General features: G+C 35.4%; 1 protein-coding gene across 1 annotated transcript in view; it reads left to right on the top strand.

The window, feature by feature from the left end:
- Positions 1-18,666, top strand: part of SI (sucrase-isomaltase) — a 104,834-nt gene extending 86,168 nt beyond the window's left edge. The window contains exons 38-48 of the mRNA XM_087725303.1: positions 121-254; positions 2,436-2,470; positions 2,559-2,675; positions 7,356-7,504; positions 8,953-9,037; positions 9,144-9,200; positions 9,921-10,045; positions 10,544-10,632; positions 13,024-13,073; positions 16,882-17,055; positions 18,017-18,666. Coding sequence (XP_087581429.1) covers positions 121-254; positions 2,436-2,470; positions 2,559-2,675; positions 7,356-7,504; positions 8,953-9,037; positions 9,144-9,200; positions 9,921-10,045; positions 10,544-10,632; positions 13,024-13,073; positions 16,882-17,055; positions 18,017-18,079 — 1,078 coding nt within the window. The 3' untranslated portion in view covers positions 18,080-18,666. The remainder of the gene's footprint in view (positions 1-120; positions 255-2,435; positions 2,471-2,558; positions 2,676-7,355; positions 7,505-8,952; positions 9,038-9,143; positions 9,201-9,920; positions 10,046-10,543; positions 10,633-13,023; positions 13,074-16,881; positions 17,056-18,016) is intronic.
- Positions 18,667-22,049: the final 3,383 nt, after the last annotated feature.

The raw sequence follows: 22,049 nt of genomic DNA on the forward strand, positions 1-22,049 counted from the left end.
TGCCTGTATTTAAAACTCTTGATGCAGCCTTGATGCAATGGTCTTCACTATTTTTGTTTCTAAATATATATAATGGTTTTTAATGACTCACACTAAACGTTGGTTTATTCCTGTTATTAGGGCTCTGCATAGTATCACAGGGGAACGTGGCATTGTCATTTCTCGTTCAACATATCCATCAAGTGGCAAATGGGCAGGACATTGGTTAGGTGATAATGTTTCAAAATGGGATCAACTTTACAAATCCATAATTGGTAAGTGAACCTTAATTGCATGCAGTTAATAGCTTTTATACAAACAAATATTATTCCTACCTTTTATAAAACTTTAATTAACAGACACACAATATAAGTAGTAAAAAGTTGCTCTTAATACTTATCTATTCACTTTTGCAATGGACTGCATACATTTTTGTAGTAATCAGATTTATTTATGTGCTCCATTTTGGGATATATCAGCAACATATAATTAATGACATAGGCTGTTTTTGAATATTAAGAAATAAAATCATGAAAAATGCTAATCAGGAACATTTAACCTTTTTGATTCCTTAGGAGTTAAACTTCAGTATTAATACATTGAAAACTTAACAATTGCATTTTTGCCACCTTATATTTTCTTCCAGATAAGCACAATAACTATGCATTGAAAGTATTGCATGTGAAACTAAATATTTTCATACTCCATAACACTATTCTTATGGCCATTTAGCACATAAAGTATTTCCTTCCTCATTATACCATTATATCATGTACTTAATACATGATTAATTATATTTAGCAGTTATAGCAATAGCAATAGCAGTTAGACTTATATACCGCTTCATAGGGCTTTCAGCCCTCTCTAAGCGGTTTACAGAGTCAGCATATCGCCCCCACAGTCTGGGTCCTCATTTCACCCACCTCGGAAGGATGGAAGGCTGAGTCAACCTTGAGCCGGTGAGATTAGAATCGCTGAACTGCAGATAACAGTCAGCTGATGTGGCCTGCAGTACTGCACCCTAACCACTGCACCACCTCGGCTCTATTTCAATGAGTCTAATTAAAAAAAACATTCAGATTGCAATTCTTTGGAATTTGCATGTGTTGTTACTGTATTCTTCTACATCTATGAAATATGCCGCTGAATAAATAGCAATAGCACTTAGACCTAATTCCACTTCATAGTGCTTTACAGCCCTCTCTAAGCAATTTACAGAAGAAGCATACTGCTCCCAATAATCTGGGTCCTTATTTTACCGACCACACAAGGATGGAAAGATGAGTCAACCATGAGTGGGTCAGAATCAAACTCCTGGCATTAGGCAGTGAATTAGCCTACAATGCTGCATTCTAACTATTACCACCACAGCTCTTAAGTACTTCTTCTTGCATTGTACCTTCATTAATAAATTTGCAAATAGGTTTTTATCTATTGATATATCATTTTTCTTGTAGGAAAAAATCTATAAGGTAATATTAAATTAATTTTTTAAAGTGCATAATAAGTCTAGCTTGAAACATATCTCGAATTTGGGGACAATCCTTCTAATCTAACTATATTCTGGAAAAAAGCAGATGGATTTAGGTTTTTCTGTAAATTCCCAGTTTCCAATTCTATATAATATGTGTAACGACTTTTAATGTGAAACATGAAACTTAATAAAATGGATGCAAAAACTGTTACAGAATTCATTATAATCTACAAATATATCCTCCTGACCATATCATATTGCTGTTAGAATTAAAAGCTCATTGAACATCTTAAATATATTATAAAATTGCATATTAAAACACATACTACAGAAAGTTACATATATAAAATGTGTAAAGATAAAGGTAAAGGTTCCCCTTGCACATATGTGCTAGTCATTTCTGACTCTAGGGGGTGGTGCTCATCTCCATTTCACAGCTGAAGAGCCAGCGCTGTCCAAAGACGTCTCCATGGTCATGTGGCTGGCATAAACACCAAAGGTGCACGGAACACTGTTACCTTCCCACCAAAGGGGGTTCCTATTTTTCTACTTGCATTTTTACATGCTTTTGAACTGCTAGGTTGGCAGAAGCTGGGATAAGTAACGGGAGCTCACTTGTTACACAGTGCTAGGGATTTGAACCGCCAAACTGCCAATCTTTCTGATCAACAAGCTCAGCATCTTAGCCACTGAGCCACTGTGTCCCTTATAAAATGTGTACATTGAGATAATGATACTATAGATAAAGTTTATTACAGAAAACTACACTGGAACACAAATGTTTTTTTTAAAAAAAATATCTTGCAGAAGATTGCGTGGAACCAATCAATACCTGTAATTTTAATAATGACTGGCTTTAGATTGATACATGTACCCATCAATTAAAACCAAAACAAAATCTCTAATGTCCTACAAGAGGGTTAATATAGTGATTATTAAAAGAGAAATCATCTGCTAAAATAGCATACTACTTTTTTTTCAGGTATGATGGAATTTAGCCTTTTTGGAATATCCTACGTAAGTTTAATTCTCAATAATTTCAATTGTTTCTTTATATTTCTTTGAAAATGTGAGAGTGATATTTAAATATTTTTATTATGTACAGACTGGAGCAGATATCTGTGGCTTCAATGACAATACAACATATGAAATGTGTGCTCGTTGGATGCAGTTGGGTGCCTTCTACCCATATTCCAGAAATCACAATGGCATTGGATTTATAGTAAGTGTAGAAAATGTGGTTTTTAGAATTGACGTTTCCTGACATGGTAAAAATTTCCTTCCGCAGAACCTCTGGTTCATGCTTTAAAATGCTATAGCTGTATCAAGCAATTATTCATGTTTTTGTCTGTCTCATTAGGAGTGACAACTCAAGAAAATGCTGAGCAAAAAGTAATAATCGTGATTGGTTTAGTAAGATCTGCAACTAAATCAGGGACTCTAGTGCAAAGCCTCAGCTCACCCTATATAGGAATTACAGCCTCCACAGCTGCTCCATCCTATTACATCTTGTTGGAATGTGTCATCTGCATCTTCTTGAACTATATGAGAGATAATATTGGTTCCCAAACCTTTACATATGACTAGTGCATGATATTAATCAGTGTTAATATGGACAAACTTCCTTAAAAATGCTACAATTAAGTAAAGCTAATAATTCATGCAGTTAATCAACTTCTGATCTTGGAAAGAGATTTCCCAGAAAGGAAATTCTGTTGTCTGCAAGAAGTAAGTGGCACACTAAAAAGAAAAAAAAAGTGGAGTAAACTTCTCTCTCTTGGAAGGACATCTCTCTGCACATACAAAGCCAAGAGAGGCAATTCTGGATCAGAATAAAATTAAGACACTAGTGTTATGCAAAACAACTAAAATTTCCTCCAGCAAAGTGATGTATTCAATGAAGGTTATCTGATTTGCTTTGCTAAAACTGAGAAGCTACCCAATTTGCCATGGCAAAGCAATTTGGGTAGCCTCAAACTACTTTGGATCATTGGTGCAGTAAAAAAACAAACATTTCTCAGCCTTCTCTGGAAACATTCACCAAAGTACTTCAAGTACTGGACAGCTTCAAGATAGCCTATAGCATGTGCCAAAGTCACTTAGCCTGGAAGACCTTTGTGTGAGCGAACAGTGCAAGCTGGGTGATCCCACGGTGCTTGCTGATGCAGTCAGCCTCAAACAGTTTCTCAGGTTATCATCTGTGACTGTGAATGATGGTGATAGACGAGTCACTGGTTAGTTTTCCTTTACCTGCCCATATCCACTGGCCAAAGAAGTGTCTCTTTGTGCAATTGTAAATTTGCTGTTTTAGCTTGTTTGTTCTGCTGTTGTTCTGGTGAGGGGGTAGTGCCAAAATGGGAACAAACAATTCAAGATATTAAATCCAGTACGTAGTGCAGGACTCTAAACTCAAGACATTCTGGATAGATGGCTGTCTACTTTCAATCCAAAAGCTTCTGGGTACACAGCATATCTCTCAGTAATTGATTTCACTGTTAAGCTACACTTCCACATAAAACGTCCCCTCAAAAAACATTTAATTAAGGAAGTAGGTGAAACTATTGAATCTTAAGGATTGATATAAGGACATGATTATAAATAAATTTATTTACATCTATCTACATCTACATGATTAACTGACATGATGGGATATAGTTATCCTTGAGAAAAGTAGGTTGAAGGTAACTATGATAGCACTCTTCAAATACTCAATATCAATAGAGGAAGGTTAAGATCTGTTTTCCTTTGTTTCAAAGTGCAGGATACAGAATAATGGATTTTTATCAAATTAAGGCTAATTCAGATTGAATGTTAGATCCTAACAGTAAGGGTGACAGTAGACTGTTATTCAGAGAGATTGCATCTTGGATAATAAGTTGACTGTGTGTGATTGTGGTTTATACTAAAGTATTGAGGCTATTAAAACCTGAAAGTGACTCTGAGGAGACTACAGGAATGGAATATTGCACCCAGTTCCGATAACCACAATAGAAAAAAGATATTAAAACTCTGGAAAGAGTGCAGAGAAGAGCAACAGGGATGGTTAGGGGGCTGGAGACTAAAACCTATGAAGAATGGTTGCAGGAATTGGTTATGTCTTGTCTAGAGAAAAGAAGGACTAGGAGTGACAGGATAGCAGTGTTCCAATATTTATGAGATTCACAGTCATCCAGGTCATAATGTCCCAAGGATGCTTTTAAAAAAGGCAACTGTACTTTGTTTTTCCGTGAAAACATTTTGCTTTCAAGGAACTGCTCATCCAAGAAGAAGTGTGAATGAGAAGCAAAAATCGAAGTGAAGAAGGAAAAACAAAGTCCAATTGCTTCTTGAAAAAGCACCTTTAGGACAGTGTTCCAATATAGGTCAAAGATATATTTTTCTCCCTTTCTCATAATTAGAACCAGGGAACAGCCAAGTAAATGGATTTGGGAGGGGGGGGACAGTATTTATTTGTGGAATGAATGCATTAATTTGCCCATGGAATTTATTGCTACACCATAAAGTTGCAATGAGAGTGTCTACCCTGGATTATTTAAATATATTTTTACTAAAGAAAAATTAAACAATGAAAACTAATAATAGATAAAAACCAAAATACATCCACCTAAAATGATAAACTGTACCTTCTTGATGTTCGTACTTCCAACATAAATTGAGGTGGCTTTATACAGTCTAGATAATTTCTCAGTGACATATGCCACTTTTTTCTATCAGTTATTTTTGTTCTGCCATCTTTATATTTTTCTTAACATTTTTTTCTTTTCTCATTATTGATTTAAAATCCACCTACTGCACCCACATCTTTAAGTTTTACATTATTACTTTTATTCCAAGAGATTTTCCCAAAATTATTACCAAATCATTGGGAAATACCTGTAATTTAAGGCTGGTAATATTCAATATTCATTGCTCAGCATTGTAATATTGATACTTTATTTTCTGCAAATACCAATTGCAGAAGAATTTGTCTCTATTTTCTGCTGTGAGGATTCCAAAGCCATCTGATTGGCCACTGTAAGAAACAAAATGCTGAGTAAGAAGGCATTTGGTCAATAGATCATGTTCTTATGATGGACTCTGGTTAATTGGATATGTTCAGATGGAAGTTGATTTGAATCGCCAAAGACTCATTCAAACTATATGGTTCTATAAATCTTAGGGTCTGCAAGAAATGCAGTGGTGACTTAAATCTGCAAAAATAAGAAGTTATGTTCCACACATTAATCCCTTAGTTATTTATAACAAAAGGGGCAAAAAAAGAAAGCGTGCTGGAGATAAATCTCACAAATAGGCAGAGAAATTAACCGATCTGGCCTCTGCTGGCTGCTGTATTCCAAAAGGTGTCTCTCCTCCAAAGTGGAGAACAACAAGGTTAGAAATATATTGTAGGAAATAGGCTAACAGAGTGAGTGGGAAAATAAATTAAGGAGGAAACAACACTTGCATACTTACTAAGGCTAGTGAAGAAAGATCTAGTTTTATTGCATATTGATAAAAGACCAGAAATTCTGTCCTGCCAAATTTTAAATAGTTGCTGTTCAATTTAGGTGGACAGAGCTGTGAATTTATAACTGCTAGTCCACCATTCAATGTACTGCACAGTTTTTCTTTATGAGATAGATTTTGTTCTATTTAAATATTCTTCCCCACTAATTTGCCATCTGTGAATAGTACATTTTCTATAATATGTATATTCTTCAGTGTAATGAAGACTGTGTTTTGCCTCATTTTTGATGTCCCCTTATCATGAGTCTATGCAGGAGTGGGCTTCAAAAATTGCAGCAATGGGTTTGCTGCCCCATTGTTGGGTGGGTGTGGCCATGATGGGCAAAGCCTAGTTGGCCTCCTGCACCACAGCTGGGGCAGGGTGTTTTTCGCCGTCCCCAGGCTCCAGAAACTTTTCTCAAGCCTCTGGGAAGGCAGGAACTGCTTCTCCCGGGCTCCAGAGGCCAGAAACAGGCTTGTTTCAAGACTTCTGGAACCTCCAGTAGGCCTGTTTTCCTACCTTCCTGAGCCTCCATGACCTGCACTTACCTGGCATGGTGAACGGGCTGTGTGGAGACTCCTGGGAGGGTGAGGGTGGGAGGGGTGGGCGTGGCCAGCCAGGTTTGCCATTTGGGGCAACTGGGCAGAATCCTACCTAGAGGATCACCCAAATCTGTGTGAACCCCCAGCAGCCCACTACTGAGCCTATGTATTTGTGTCGGTCTGCATGTCCAGAAAACACAACATAGGCTGCATAAACTACACTCTTGGTCACATGGCTAGGAGAGATGGTGGAGGAGAGGAGAGTGGGACAATTGCCATTACTTATTACTGCCCCTCTTTCTATTCCTTAAAGATGGGGGTTTGATCTCAGGTGTTTTTTCGTTTTTAATCCCTTAACCAAATATGATACATACTCAAAGTCAACATTTATTTTTCTGGATTCTCCCCTATTCCAAATTTGGTATTTTGGAAAATTACCTTGAAGATTGGCAAACAGAAACTGTCTTGAGCACTTTTACATAATCCATTCCATTGGTTTGAAAGAACAAAAAGAAATGGTTCAGTTTTTAAAGAAAATAGAAACATATTTTAAGTCCACAATAATCAATAAGTGGCTCAGACAGACATCTCCCTAGTTCACAGGCATCTACAAAAGCAGAGAAAATATGGTACAATCAGATACGCAAGATTATATTATACCAAATCTAAATCAAAATAGTTTTTACTTTCTTGTGGCATTGATCTTTTGGTCTGGTATTCCAAAATGGGACTGACATCCATCTAGAAAATACAAGTATATTATTTTAATTTTTCCCCTAATGCTTTCTATGCATGTAAAAATAGCAAAGAAATGTGGATATAGCAGCAGTGACAATTTCTGAAAATCAACTATTATATTTCTTTGAAATTTTAGAGGCAAGATCCTGTAGCTTTTGATAAGAAATTTGAAGACATATCCAGGAACGTGCTCAATACCAGATATACTTTGCTTCCATATCTGTACACACTAATGTATGAGGCCCATGCCCATGGTAACACTGTTGTGCGCCCTTTACTTCATGAGTAAGTATTGAATATTGTTCAAAACTCATTTCAGGTAGATGTTCTGTAGAAAATCCTTCTTTTTTAATTTATAAAAACTGAAGGGGTTTGTGTGTGTGTGTGTGTGTGTGTGTGTGTGTGTGTGTGTATTTCTGTAGATTTTCACAGGTACAGGTATGTAGGTCTTGGCATATTCAGGTCTTTTCCTGTGTAAGATTGAGCGTATCTTGCTGACGTTTCCACACACCATCTTCAGGTTGGTACCTTTGGCTTCATGCTTCTGTGTGTGTGGAGTGCTGGCTTTGTTGTTGTAAGCGGGTTGGTTGGCTGTGTTGTTACATCTTGATTAGTTGATGGAGTTGATGTATGCAGATTAGTCGGCTAGTCGGTATATATATATATATATATATATATATATATATATATATATATATATATATATATATATATATATATATATATATATATATATATTCATGGGAAGGATTGCTGGAATAACTAATCAGTAAGTAAGTAAGTGTGTGTGCTACTTACTTACTGATTAATTATTTCACCAATTATAGGAATACTCGGTGTCAAATTCTTCCTATGACTGCACAGAGAATTGCCATTTATAAAACTATCTGACTAAAGTTATTTATTTTTTCTTCAACAGAAGGAGCTGAAATGAGCTCCTTCTTTGAACTGCATTTTTCTGGGGAAAAAATTATTATACAGTTTCTATGTTATGTCATAATAGAAACAAAATACAATTAAACACAATTAAATATCTAAACATATACTATTCAGTGAATGTAAGTTCTTATAATTTATATTAATTATTATATTTAAAAGAAATAAAAAGAAGCCCAAAGTTTGAATATTATTTTCATTCATACACTGATTGATATGATACAATGAATTATTATTGTGTGTTACTCAATAGGAAAATTCTCTCTCATTGAAGAGCTATCAATAGGTGACTTTTAATTAATTAATGGTATGTGAGCTTTCAAAGCTTAGTTTTTGCTTGCAATAAAATAACAACTGAATATGTCCTTTTAAAAAAGGGAAACATGTCCTTCCTTCTTAAAAAAAAATCTCAAAAGGTTGGAAATTGAATTTCAAGAGCAGCTACATTTCCCAACATTTAGAACAGTCCTTTTCAAACCAAGTATACTATATAATTGTATTTTTGGCACACCACCAGGTATTTGATTTTTAAAGAAGCATAATGCTCTTATCTCTCTAGATCAGATGTTTAATCAGAATATACTGATAGTTTTGGATAACTTCTTCTGGTTAAGTTTTAATGGAGGAGGAGGAGGAGGAGGAGGAGGAGGAGGAGGAGGAGGAGGAGGAGGAGGAGGAGGAGGAGGAGGAGGAGGAGGAGGAGGAGATGATTAAGATTTTTGTAGATAAAAAGCAGAGCCAAAACTTGAAACCAGCCCAACCCTGCTCTACATAATGATTCATTATACTACTTTTAGATTTACAGATGATAAAGCAACATGGAGCATACATGAGCAGTTTCTTTGGGGACCTGCATTGCTCATTAGTCCGGCGCTACATGAAGTAAGTTGAGAGAGAAAAACAAAAAAGTAAATACATATAAACATATTTTTCTTCAAAAAGAACCATTCATATTTTAATTAATGTTAATACATATATTTAAATGTAGAATGCTACAGAAGTGGAAGCTTACTTTCCAGATGCCCGCTGGTATGATTATTACAAAGTAAGTAATATATCTCTTTTTCTTCCTTTTACCTGTCTTATTCCTCTAAATTTTAGGACAAACTTCTTTAGTAGTTAAGTTTCCATGCTTTATTCTAGCCTCAAATTTCAGTCGAATTCAAGAATAAGACTTTGATGGAAAAAAATGAGGGTCACATAGCTAACTGTTGTTCCTAATTGCGAAGTCATGTCTCACCCATTGCGACCCCATGGACAATGTTCCTCCAGGCCTTCCTGTCCTCTACCATCCTCTGGAATCAATTTAAGCTCATGCCTACTGCTTCAGTGACTCCATCCAGCCACCACATTCTCTGTCGTCCCCTTCTTCTTTTGCCCTCAATCTTTCCCAGCATTAGGCTCTTCTCCAGTGAATCCTTCCTTCTCATTAGGTGGCCAAAGCATTTGAGTTTCATCTTCAGGATGTGGCCTTCTGAAGAGCAGTCAGGGTTGATCTCCTCTAGGACTGGTTGGTTTGATTGCCTTGCAGTCCAAGGGACTTGCAGGAGTCTTCTCCAGCTCCATAGTTCAAAGGCCTCAATTCTTTGGCACTCAGCCTTTTTATGGTCCAAATTTCACTGAGCTAAATACTTATGAGAATTTGAATCAAATGTTAGTGAAAGCAGCCAAAGAAACTTTGATTATCCAAATAATGTGGAAGACAGTGTGACTTTGGGGGAGATGGGGAGAACAACATGGAAAATATTGTCTTTTTTACAAATAGGATGAAGACATCAACACAAGGCAACAGCAGAGAAGATTGCCAACTCCTCTTGATCACATCAACCTTCATTTCAGAGGTGGCTATATTATCCCATGGCAGCTACCTGGTTTAAACACCTACATCAGGTACAAGCAACATGTCACAATATTGGTAACTTATTCATGAATTTTGTTTTGAGAAGTTGCTTTTTTGGTTTTGCATAAAAACAAAACATTTAAAAATATAAAAAGTAAATATTATAAAATATGTAATTATGTTATAATTGTTCACTGCCCAGAATCATAGGGTTGCGATAGGCAGTTATAAAAATAGATGATAGATGATAGATGATAGATGATAGATGATAGATGATAGATGATAGATGATAGATGATAGATGATAGATGATAGATGATAGATGATAGATGATAGATGATAGATGATAGATGATAGATGATAGATGATAGATAGATAGATAGATAGATAGATAGATGATAGATAGATAATTATCTCTTCTCTGTGTGACTAGACAACAGATTTTTATGAAACCAGCATACTCTAGCTCAATTTAGAACAATGATGGAACTAAATCATCTTTCTTTTTTATTTTAATGCCCTTTCTCTTCTTTTCTTTTTTCTTTTTAGTCGAAAAAATTCAATGGGACTTACAGTTGCTTTGGATGACAATGGGGCTGCTCAAGGACTTCTTTATTGGGATGATGGAACAACAATTGGTAAGTATAACCTTGATAGAGTAATCAATAAATTTAATTGGCTTCCAATATATATCACTCCCCATAGAATGCAAAGACACATTGAAGATAATATTGAATTATAACACTGTTAGGGTGTTTAACTGTATAATGCACATTATTGAAAAAAGTACATAACTTGAAAAAAAAAATGTCATTAATCCTAGGACAAGTAAATATTTTGTGATTTAAAGCATCATTTTTGCATGGCTTTCAAGAACTCTAGAAGACAATTCCAGAATGTAGGGCCTAAATTTTTGGCCGTTAAACAAACAGTTGTATTAATCTGTTGCAGGTTTATCTTTTTCTTTTAGCTTTCTTGTAGCAGCAAATACATGGAAAGCAAATACATGGAAATTGTTCCAACAAAAATTTAATTTTCCTCCAATTTTAGTAATGAATTCTGTTGCCTAACTATACTAACATAAACATGTATAAGTATTTCCATTACAAATTCATGCTTTTGCTCACTATTTATTTGGTTACTTGTTTGTTGTTAGGAAATTATTCTGCCTACATGTGCATTTAGATACCTGGATAACACTGCACATAACATTTCCCATGGATTTTCTTACTGAGTTCCTGGGTTTCTTAGTAAATCTGTTTTCTATATCCATTTTAACATTGTTTCAGGCATTGTTGGTGGTCTCATCTCATTGGACTTTGTAAAGAATAGATTGAATGTTAACAAAGGAGATAGTTGTTGATTTAAAAAGAGCCAGCAATACTCCACTTTGTATGAAGGCTGCCATTGTGCAGATGGTCAATAGTATTAAGTATCTGGATACTTAATGCAGATAACTAGCAATCTGCAGATAACTAACTATCTGACTTGGTCTCTTCATATGTTATATTTTGTGGTGTGCAAACCAGCGTTTGCATTTCTGCATCGGATGAGGAGAGCACATCTTTCTCTTTCTGTTCTGACCACTTTTTACAGAGGCACAATTGAGAGCATTTTAACAAACTGTATCACTGTTTGGTTTGGTGGCAGCAGTGCCTCAGATAGAAAGTCCGTACAGAGAGTGGTAAGAACAGCTGAGAAGGTTATAGGAAGCTCACTTCCCATTTTTCAGGATATTACTTATAAATGATACATACTTAGAACTCAAAGCATTGTTAGAAAGCCCACACACCCACTTAATGGTCTGATTCTGTTGCTTCTCTTTGGAAGGAGGTTTCAAAGTATCTAAAGCAGGAGAACTAGATTATGTAATAGCTTCGTTCTTTGTACCATCCTTCTGGTAAACTTGCAAGATTCCCCCCCACCACCACATATATGTATGCATTCAAACTAGACTGTTGTTTCTCTGTGTCATATATATGTGCGTATGTGGGTATATGCATAAAGGTTATATTTTGAAAATGCAACAATATTTCATTTTAATGTATGCTGATTAAGGTACATTTAAAGTGACAATAAATCATTCTATTCTATTCTATTCTATTCTATTCTATTCCTTCCTTCTTTCCCTTCTTTTTCCTTCTCTATTCCTTCTCCTTTTTTCTTCTTTCCCCTCTTTCCTTATTTTTCCTTTGTTGCTCTCTTCTCATCTTCCCTTCTTTTTCTTTCTCTTTCCCTTTCTCCTTTCCTGTCCTTTCTTGCATGCTCAAATGCAAAAGAGGAAACATTTGCCCCTTAGTTTTGTTTTTAGTTTGTTAAGTTAGCTCTCTGTCACTTAAAATGGCACTCGGGATCCAGTGTCCGGGCTTTGAGCCAAGGTGGCACAGTGGTTAAATGCAGCACTGCAGGCTACTTCAGCTGACTGCAGTTCTGCAGTTCGGCTGTTCAAATCTCACCAGCTCAGGGTTGACTCAGCCTTCCATCCTTCCGAGGTGGGTAAAATGAGGACCCAGATTGTTGTTGGGGGCAATATGCTGACTCTGTAAACCGCGTAGAGAGGGCTGAAAGCCCTATGAAGCGGTATATAAGTCTAACTGCTATAACTGCTATTTGAGTTTGACACCCCTGACACCACTTTCAAAAACTGCCTTTACTTGACTGTGTTAGCAGCCTATTAGTTAGACACAACCAGTACTAGGACTGCCGTTGGATATTATTTGATATGCATGCATTTTTCTAAAGGACAGATTTGTCTTATGTTGTGCTTGCAAAGCTTTGTCAGATGGCAATGAAACTATCTCAAGGTTAAGGAATGCATTTTTTTATTTTAATTTTTTAATATTTAATTTAATTTTATATTTTTTATTGTATACTTTATTTTTTTAGTGTGTTTTGTTGTAAATTCCTCAAACAGTGTGGCTACTGAGCAGTTGAAATATTGAATGAATAAATGAATGAAATGGTGGGAAACAGCATGTCAGAAAAAATGGATAATACAATAATCATATATTACAATTCTTTTATTACAGATGCATATGAGAAAGGACTTTACCTCTTACACACATTTAATGTCAGTCAGGTATGTACATTTTCTAAGCATTATTTCCTGATTGAATGAACCAATACAGGTAGTCCTCAACTTACAACAGTTCCTTTAGTGACCATTTGAAGGTACAATGGCACAGAAAAAAAAGTGGCTTATGACTGTTTTTCACGCTTACAACCATTACAGTTTCCTCATGGTCACGTGATCAAACTTGGATGCTTGGCAACTGTTTCATAATTATGATGGTTGCAGTGTCTTGGGGTCATGCAATCACCTTTTGAGACTTTCTAACAAGCAAAGTCAACGAGGGAGGCAGATTCACTTAACCATATTACTAACTTAACAATTGCAGTTATTCGCTTAACTACTGTGTCAAGAAAGGTTGTAAAATGGGGCAAAAATCACTCATCAAATGCTTAGTTAGCAACAGAAATTTTGAGTTCAATTGTGATCAAGGATTACCTGTGCATAGAAATCAATTATGCTTCTATGTCAGCCCACCAGATGCAAACAAATGTCACTAAAATGGCTTTTTGAATCAATTACTTGCCAATAACATTTGTACATGTCTGTGTATAATACAGAGACCAAAAGACAGAAAGAGGGGAAGATTAAGCAAAATGTGTTTGGAGAGAGAAGGGAGGGAGGGAGAGAGGGGGAGGGAAGAGGGAAAGAGAGAGGGAGAGAGAGAAAGGGAGAGGGAAGGAAGGATAAAGAAAGGGAGGGGAGGGAAGGAGGGGGAGAGAAACAGAGAAAGAGGGAGAGGAAGGGATAAATTGAGGGTGGGAGAGAGGGAGAGAAAATGTTGCAATTTTTTTCTCTCAGATTACTTTCATCCTTGCTGCTGTCTCATTCTCATAGATCTTCAAGCCCTACAAAATGTAGTCCTTTTTAGATTTCATTCCATAACCATACAAATCATTTGTAAACCCCATTCTTCCTGTCCCACCATTAGAAGGAATGAACTTCAGGAAGGGACTCATAAGTGTTTAACAAAATGCAGGTGTAATATACCAAATAGTAGCATCTGTGTAACCAGAGTTAGTTGAATAAGAAAACTAGAAGTGAAACAAGCAATTAACTGAGTACCTTTAAATATGAATTTATTCCTTGTCACCAGGGAGGGGGGAGGGTTAGGAGATTATTGGTTTTTTTTTACTTTTTGTGCATTGAGTTTTTATTTTTGTAAGCCACCCAGAGTCATTGAGAGTGAGTGGGTAGCCATATAAATTCTCTTAAGCAAACCAATTCTCTTAAACAAATGGAAAATACTTGCTGATTCAAATCTTACCTGCTTTCTGGAATCCTCTTTTTTAACCTGCAGGACTTGTATTCCATAAAAATCAATCGGTTTCAAATTTGTGTAATAGCTATTCGCATGGCAAAATAATTTTTTGTTTGTTTTGGATGGTAAATATAATTATGTCATTATATATATATATACCCTTGGGGTAGTGCTATTAGGGTAGACAGAATAATGAAATTCTTATTTCAAGATGTTTTCTGAGAATGCTATTTTTTTTCCATTTAATTCAATCCATTTGTTGACACAGAACATTAAATTTAGAAAGGAATACTTTTCAATCATGTCTATTATAATTCAGAGATAAGTGAATGACTGCTCGTAATAGTGAGAAAGATCTTTGCTTTCCGGTGTTCTCCAAAGAAGTCTTGAAATATTACAAAAATTTGAATTACTCCAAATGTCTCTTTATCAACTTTCCAGTGTTTAAAGCCTTCCTAATCACTATTTTGTCCCTTTCCTGTTTCAAAGCATATGCATCTAATGGGTTCTTTTCTTTCAAACTACAGTTGAAGAAGGCTTCATTTTGCTACTGTAGAGCTTTCAGGCTAAATTTAGATTTTCCAATCTGATATAACTGGAAGATCCGTTTGAGGCTTTCAAGTTAAATTTAGACTCATGGCATAGTTCTGCAATGTGGTGTACCTGCAAAATTATCTTATGTCCTCTTGAAGATTGGGTGTGGGAGATATATTTGAGAATGGGCTGTGTTTACTTACAGGTTCAATCAAGGTTCAAAATGATGTGAGTTTGGATAATAAATATCCTCAAATTTCAACCATTCATTTAGTGACTGTTCATGGTTACAATGGCAGTAAACTAAAAAGTGATGCATGATGATTATTATTTAGATTGGATTTGGTATTTTTATTCACTTATTTATTACATTTATATTTTATATTTATATTCGGGCATTTTTATCCACCTACTGCAATTATTATGTACACAATAATGTGTAATCACAGTGCCAATTCTTTTGGTGATATGGCCTTCATAAGCTAGGTTGAAAATCTGGGTGCATCTTATACACTGAACACAGCATTTTTTGCCTCCTGAAACTCTGTCCCTTCACCAAAATGACCGTGGATAGCCTTATGGAAGCTTTCAGAGAACTCCTGGGGGCTGGGAAGGGCAGAAAAGAGCAAAGAAACTAGCCGTTTTTGCTCAATTTTGCCCTCCCAGCCCCCAGGAGCACTCTATAACCCTCCATAAGTCCCTGCAAGCAATTTTTTGACAAAAAATGAGCCTGTTTTCGTGAAAAATGGGCCAGTTTTTGCTCATTTCCCTCAACCCCCCAGGAGCACTCTGCAACCCCCCCCCGAAGGCTATTCATGCCTTTTTTTTTAAAAAAAAAGGCCCATTTTCGCAAAAAACGAGCTGTTTTGGGGAGGTTTGCAGAGTGCAAAACTTTTTTTCTTCCTTTCAGAAAGCTCTTTAACTGACTGATGAGAATTAGATTGATAATGTGCTATGCCAGTAGAAACAAAGTCTTAGGTGCTGCCGATTGTCAGTGATTTCCTTCTCCGGCACATGGATAAATACACCTGGAAACATCTACCTACCAACTTACTCTCTCTCTCCCCCTACCTATCTACTGTATTTCTGTCTCTCTCTATTTCTCTCTCTAAATCCCTCTACCTACCTACCAACCTACTCTCTCTCTCTCTGTCTCTTTCTATCCCTTTATCTACCTAACTACTCTCCTCTCCCTACCTACCTACTGTATTTCTCTCTCTCTTTCTCTCTCTCTCTCTCTCCCTCCCTCCCTCTCTCTATCTACCTACCTAATTTTTAAAAAATTTGGCTCTTCAAACCCTTGGTGTATCTTATACTCCGGTGCGTCTTATACTCCAAAAAATATGGTAATAGAAACCATGAAAGAATAAAAAACCCTACCCATAATAAGAAACAAGCCACTAACTATATAATAGCTACATTAAGGAAAATTACATATTTTATTTGTATATATTATAAGTATTTTGATTATTAAATATTTTGTATTCCATATCAAAACATTTCAGTATTGTTTGATAATAGCAGCAAAATGAAAGAAGAAGGGAAAAAACTCTATCCTATACCAACTAATTGGTATGAATTATGACATTTCCCCTACTTTATCTACATGTGAATTTTACATAGGAAAATTCACAGACATCCGTGTCATGGTTGTCCCAAAGATGCTTTTTCAAGGGCAACAAGAAGAGATGCAGAATAACATGGTTGCCCATTGTGAAAGTGGGGCATGTTAAGCCAAGTACAATAATAAGTAGACAAAGCTACATTTAGGTTTACAATGATCAGTAATAATCTGTAAATTTTGGTCAATGACTCAAGACATTGAGCTTTTATTTACAGATTATCTGAAGCCAGCACTGTTAAACCATGAGTGTCACAATGTTTTGCCAATATTCCTATTGCTGCTGTTTCCATTCTCATCCTATTGTCCCAATAATAGATTACACTGTAGAATCAAATATAGATGATGGCAAATTATGAAATAATTTTACAAATAAATATATTGGGAAAATGTCTTTTCAGAATGTCTTGGATATCAGGATTGCCCATCAAGGATATTTTGACCCAAATAACTTAAAGTTTGGTGAAGTAAAAGTCTTAGGGGCCCAATTCAACTCCTCTCAAAGTGTGGTTGTACTTCAGAATGATGCAGTCATTCCATCTCCTCACAAAGTGATATATAACTCTACAAAACAGGTAAGGAAACAATAATTTTAGCATTAAGAAAAGCATAGGAGAATCACTGTTCTATTAGACCAACACTTTTTGATATTCAGAATCCAGTTTGCCACAGCAACAGTGGTGGGTTGAAAGTGATACGCCCCAGTACGGTGTACCAGAGCCTGCCCGGAGCACCAGATACCGTTCCGGTATGGTGCTCTGGAGGGCCCACTCTGCCCGAGCTCCTTACCTGTGCTTTAAGCCTCTGGCGCTTCCGCACAGGGCACATACGGCTGAGCAGCTGGAGCGTCGTGGAGGATTGCGGAAGCATTGCAGGCAAGTACGACGCATGTGCGCACTGTGTGTGTCCATGTAGGTAACGCCGGGGCGGTTCCAACCGGAACCCACCACTGCACAGCGACTATGTGGCTGCCTGTGAAAATCACCAAGCAATATATAATGGCTTCTCCATTTTCTGGTTTTCTGTTACTTGCATTAAGTAATATGATATCTGTGACCCTCAAAACAACCTGATCACTAATAAATATCAATAGATGAATTTTCCATGAACTCAGTTAACCCTGTTATAAAGCCAGCTGTGCCAGCCATAACTACTTAGGTGGACACAATTCAGTAGTGTTGTGATGTATTGTAGTCTTCAGATTTTGGCCTGAACTGATGAAGATGAAGCTATGTGGAGTAACAAAGCCATCCTTTTATCTCTATATTATGGCTCAGAACTGCCAGACCTAATGAGAACAGGATGTATGTGTGGCATAGTCAATCAAAGGAAAGTTAATCATAGTGAGAAACAAAGTGATTAGTTCTGAGTGGAGAAGAAATATTACCTTTCCCAAATTCCATTCTTTTCTACTGCACTATATAGACTTGTACATCTTTTATATGAGAAATCAATTGCACTTCATGTAAATGATTTTCTATTTATATACAGGAACATTAAACTAAGTTTATCATCTACACTGTTTTGTTTCCAAAGGTATTGCATATTACAGATCTTCACCTTTTCCTGGGCCAAGCTTATGCACTTCGATGGAACTAAGATCTCTTATACAACACAGAGAAACACTTTAGACATCTGTATTTATCACAAGTTTTATCATTCTTAAAGATGATTAAGAGTTCAACTTTTTATGCTTTCAGAATACAACTATTCTGGAAAACAGTGATCACCATAGATTGACTCAATTACTGAGTAGATTTGACTTTACATGTTTCAATAATCAAAGAGCAGAAGTCCAGACTTCATTCAGGATTCACCCATAGTGTAACTTGTTCAACCCAGTGCTAAGAAAATTTTGATAAACTTCACCTCAGTGTCAACTTTAATAATTGCATAAGCGGTTCATTGTAATTTCAGTTCAGCACTTTAAAATGTGTGGAAATCCTTGTGAGTTTTAAATGATTTTCTCACTGAAGACTCTAATAATAGGTAATTTCTGAATAGAAAAAAAAAGGGTTTTCTGGATGGAAAACCAATTTATGTTCCATAACTGTTAATTGTGCATTAGAATTGCCAGTCTTTGCACTGGGTATAACTTGGAATATTTGCTGTTCATAAGGTCTTGTAAATGACTGCTATTGGATTATATTATTGTAATTTCAATAAAAGTCAATATTGGAACCAGAGCTCTTTTCTTGTATTATTTTTCATTAAATACATTGTATGAGTAAGATTTGAAGATTCAGTTAAGCCTTAACAGCTTATTCCTGAAGAGATCTGTTATCCCATCATTTGCTCAGCTGGTAAAGAACCACTCAGTTAATTTTTTTGGTCAAATATTTCATTTTGGATCCAAAAAACAAACCACTTTTAAAATGTATGGCTGCATATGGGAGGTAAACATTAGGGAACTGATAAAAGGATTAAGGGAATTGTTCCTTATGTCAGTAGACAGCTGAGGATGCCTCCATGCATATTTGAATTCAATGGAACTTAGTTCCACATAATTAAAATGCAATTCTTTACACACCTATCTGGAAGAAAATCCTGATAAGCTGAGAATCACTTCTGAAAAATGCATTTGGCTTGTCTTTAAGATACTGTTTTATGCCATACATTTTTTTTCTTGGCTTATCAATTAAGTAATTCCAACCATTTTACTTTTTGTGGGTGATAGTGCTGAATTTAAATATCATTTGGTTTAGCTGATTTTGAAGGGAGAAGTTGGAATATTTCCTTTAATTGTGTCTTTAAAATCAAATTGGTCTATATTTTTCAATTGCAATTAAAGGTAAAACTATTTAATTTGCTTTTGGAAATTACTTTTATATAGTTTTCTATTAATGCTGTGTTCTGGTGGATTGACTGAATGTTGATGTTACTAATTTTAATATTATAAGATATTCAGAGACCACTTTGAATGGCGCAATAACTAGGAGTATTTAAGAATTATTAAATGAATAAATACATAGAGAAAGTGATTTTTGTGGAGTTATTCCTGCATTGCCAAAAGAAAAGTTCAGGCATTCTATAAATAAAAATAAGCATTCATAAATCATTAGCAAATAGAAATAAGGCTATAATATGAATTGGCATTATGTATGCACACATACATTTAAAGGAGACACTTTGTACCAAAGCTATAATGAGAAGAATATAAATATGATCTTTGGAAGAATGATTGGTAAAGTCTATTAGTGCATTTCTGCCACATGGAATAAAGGAATAAGGGGAGGGAATGTCTAAGTAAACACAGACAAGAGTTCTAGAATAGTGTAAACAATTAATCATAAGGTTATTGATTTTGATTATTAAAAGTAATACGGTTACCAGCAATATTTAATATTTGATATGAATTAAAACTTTCTGAAACAAAAAAAAATGGTTTTCTTTCTTTGAGAAACTTATTTGGCACATTAATAATAGTATGATCTGAAATGCCCTTCAGTGTTGTCCAAGCCCGAGACTGGGCAAAGTTGAAATCAACCACCTAAGAACTCAATGCCTCCTTCTCAACCCATCCCACTCTATCCCACCCCACCACACTCCACCCCACCTCACTGCACCCCAAAATGTTAAGAAATAAAAAATAAAGTTCCCCCATTTTTACCCAGTTCTGTTCTGATTTGAAATAATGTACATTGACTTTTATAGGAACATGTTGGCTCAGCGGCTAAGTCGCTGAGTTTGTCAATCAGAAAGGTCGGCAGTTCAGCGGTTCGAATCCCTAGTGCTGTGTAACTGAGTGAACTCCTGCTACTTGTCCCAGTTTCTGTCAACCTAGCAGTTCGAAAGCGTGTAAAAATGCAAGTAGAAAAATAGGTACCACTTTGGTGGGAAGGTAGCAGCCTTGGCATTTAGTCATGCCGGCCACATGACTACAGAGATGTCTTCGGACAGTGCTGGCTCTTTGGCTTTGAAACAGAGATGGACACCATCCCCTAGAGTCAGGAATGACTAGCACATAAGTGCGAGGAAAACCTTTACCTTACCTTGACTTTAGTCAAACTGATAATCATCAAGAAATTTAAATAAAATGAGATCTTCAGAAATTGTTTTTGAATGGTGGATGAAGCAACTTTAGAATCTATGTGGTGAGAATTTCATTGTGATGGTGACCACTAAAGTTTGTGAGAATTATGTAGGGCAGATCTTTCCTATATCAGCTCAAATTCTTTAAGAATATGCACATGTAACTGTCCCAATCATACTTTAAATAGAAATAACTGAATAAATTATAGCAATGATTTGTCTTTTCATACTGGCACTTACAAACTGAATATGATGCATTTGAAATACATGATAAAAGATTCACATTTGTTTATTATTTATTTCAATGTATTTTATATATGAATCAGACTAGATGTCCAGTTTATGGATCTTACTCTGATAGGCATTTTGTAAAATCTATGTATACTGTTAATATCTAACATGATAGGGTGCTTTTAAGTGGTAGAATTATTTCATGCTTTTGTGACTCAATCTGTATTGTTTATCCTATCCTTTGTGCTGGAGAAAGACAAATAAAATTGATTGATTGAACTTTCAATAGGAAAGATATGCAAAACTTAAAGAAAAAACAAATGTGGAACACACATTTTCACAGATAGATCGATCAAGGGAGAGAATGGAAAAGAGAGTAAGTATATAATAAATTATAAAATTGCATAGTTAATTTACCAGTAAAATAATAAGCAAAACCTATTATTCTTACTATAAAAAGATAATCATGCAAATACCCATAAATGTTATTTTTTCAAAATAGTGATTTCTATATATGAGTGTTTTTGTGCATAATTTCATGAATCTTAAATCCTGAAGCCTATTTCAGTTATTTTGATCCAAAGGTTGATCGCATTTGATCTTTCTCGAATGCAGAAAGTAGTTAATATATCTGTAGGAATTTACAGCTGTCTCAATTGTAGCAACATATTATATTCAGAAATTGTATTTATAGCATTACTGTTTCTATGAGCATGATGTTGTAGAAAGCAAACAAATAAAAGGAATTAAGTCTTCCAAGTTGCACATTTGCAGAATACCTCTTATTGCCTTTCAAATGAAGTAGGAGCAGATTGTTCCAAAATCAAACTAAGCTTCTTTCAGGATTTCTGTTAGCACATATAATTTTGTTAATAAACTTAATTTCTTTCTTTAGAATCTATTTGGTACTCTTAGGAGTTTTGGTTTTATTATACATAGAGATGTTCTGCTTAATATTTATATCAATCTCTTTTCTAAAAAAAAGTATGAGCTAAGAAATGAGAAGACTGCTCACATTAAACATCAAACAGTTAGGAAATTCTTTTTTTAGAAAAAAGTGTTTTATTTTATTTTTCTACAAACATCAATGCGTGAACAGTGTGGCACCTGGGTGTAATACGTACTAATACAAATAAAACTAATAAAATTAGTCATAGTTATTGCTTTCAACCAACTTACATATTTCTCATAAAAATACATATTTATATTAAGTTGTAATCTGTTATTATTCAATTATTCCATGTTTTCTCTGATATTGCTCCTATTTTATTATATAAAAGTGTATACACCAATATTCCCCTTTTCT

This window comes from Thamnophis sirtalis, unplaced genomic scaffold (assembly GCF_051295495.1).
Source record: "Thamnophis sirtalis isolate CommonGarterSnake01/CBP01778 unplaced genomic scaffold, rThaSir2_p1.2 scaffold_11, whole genome shotgun sequence".
NCBI lineage: Eukaryota > Metazoa > Chordata > Lepidosauria > Squamata > Natricidae > Thamnophis > Thamnophis sirtalis.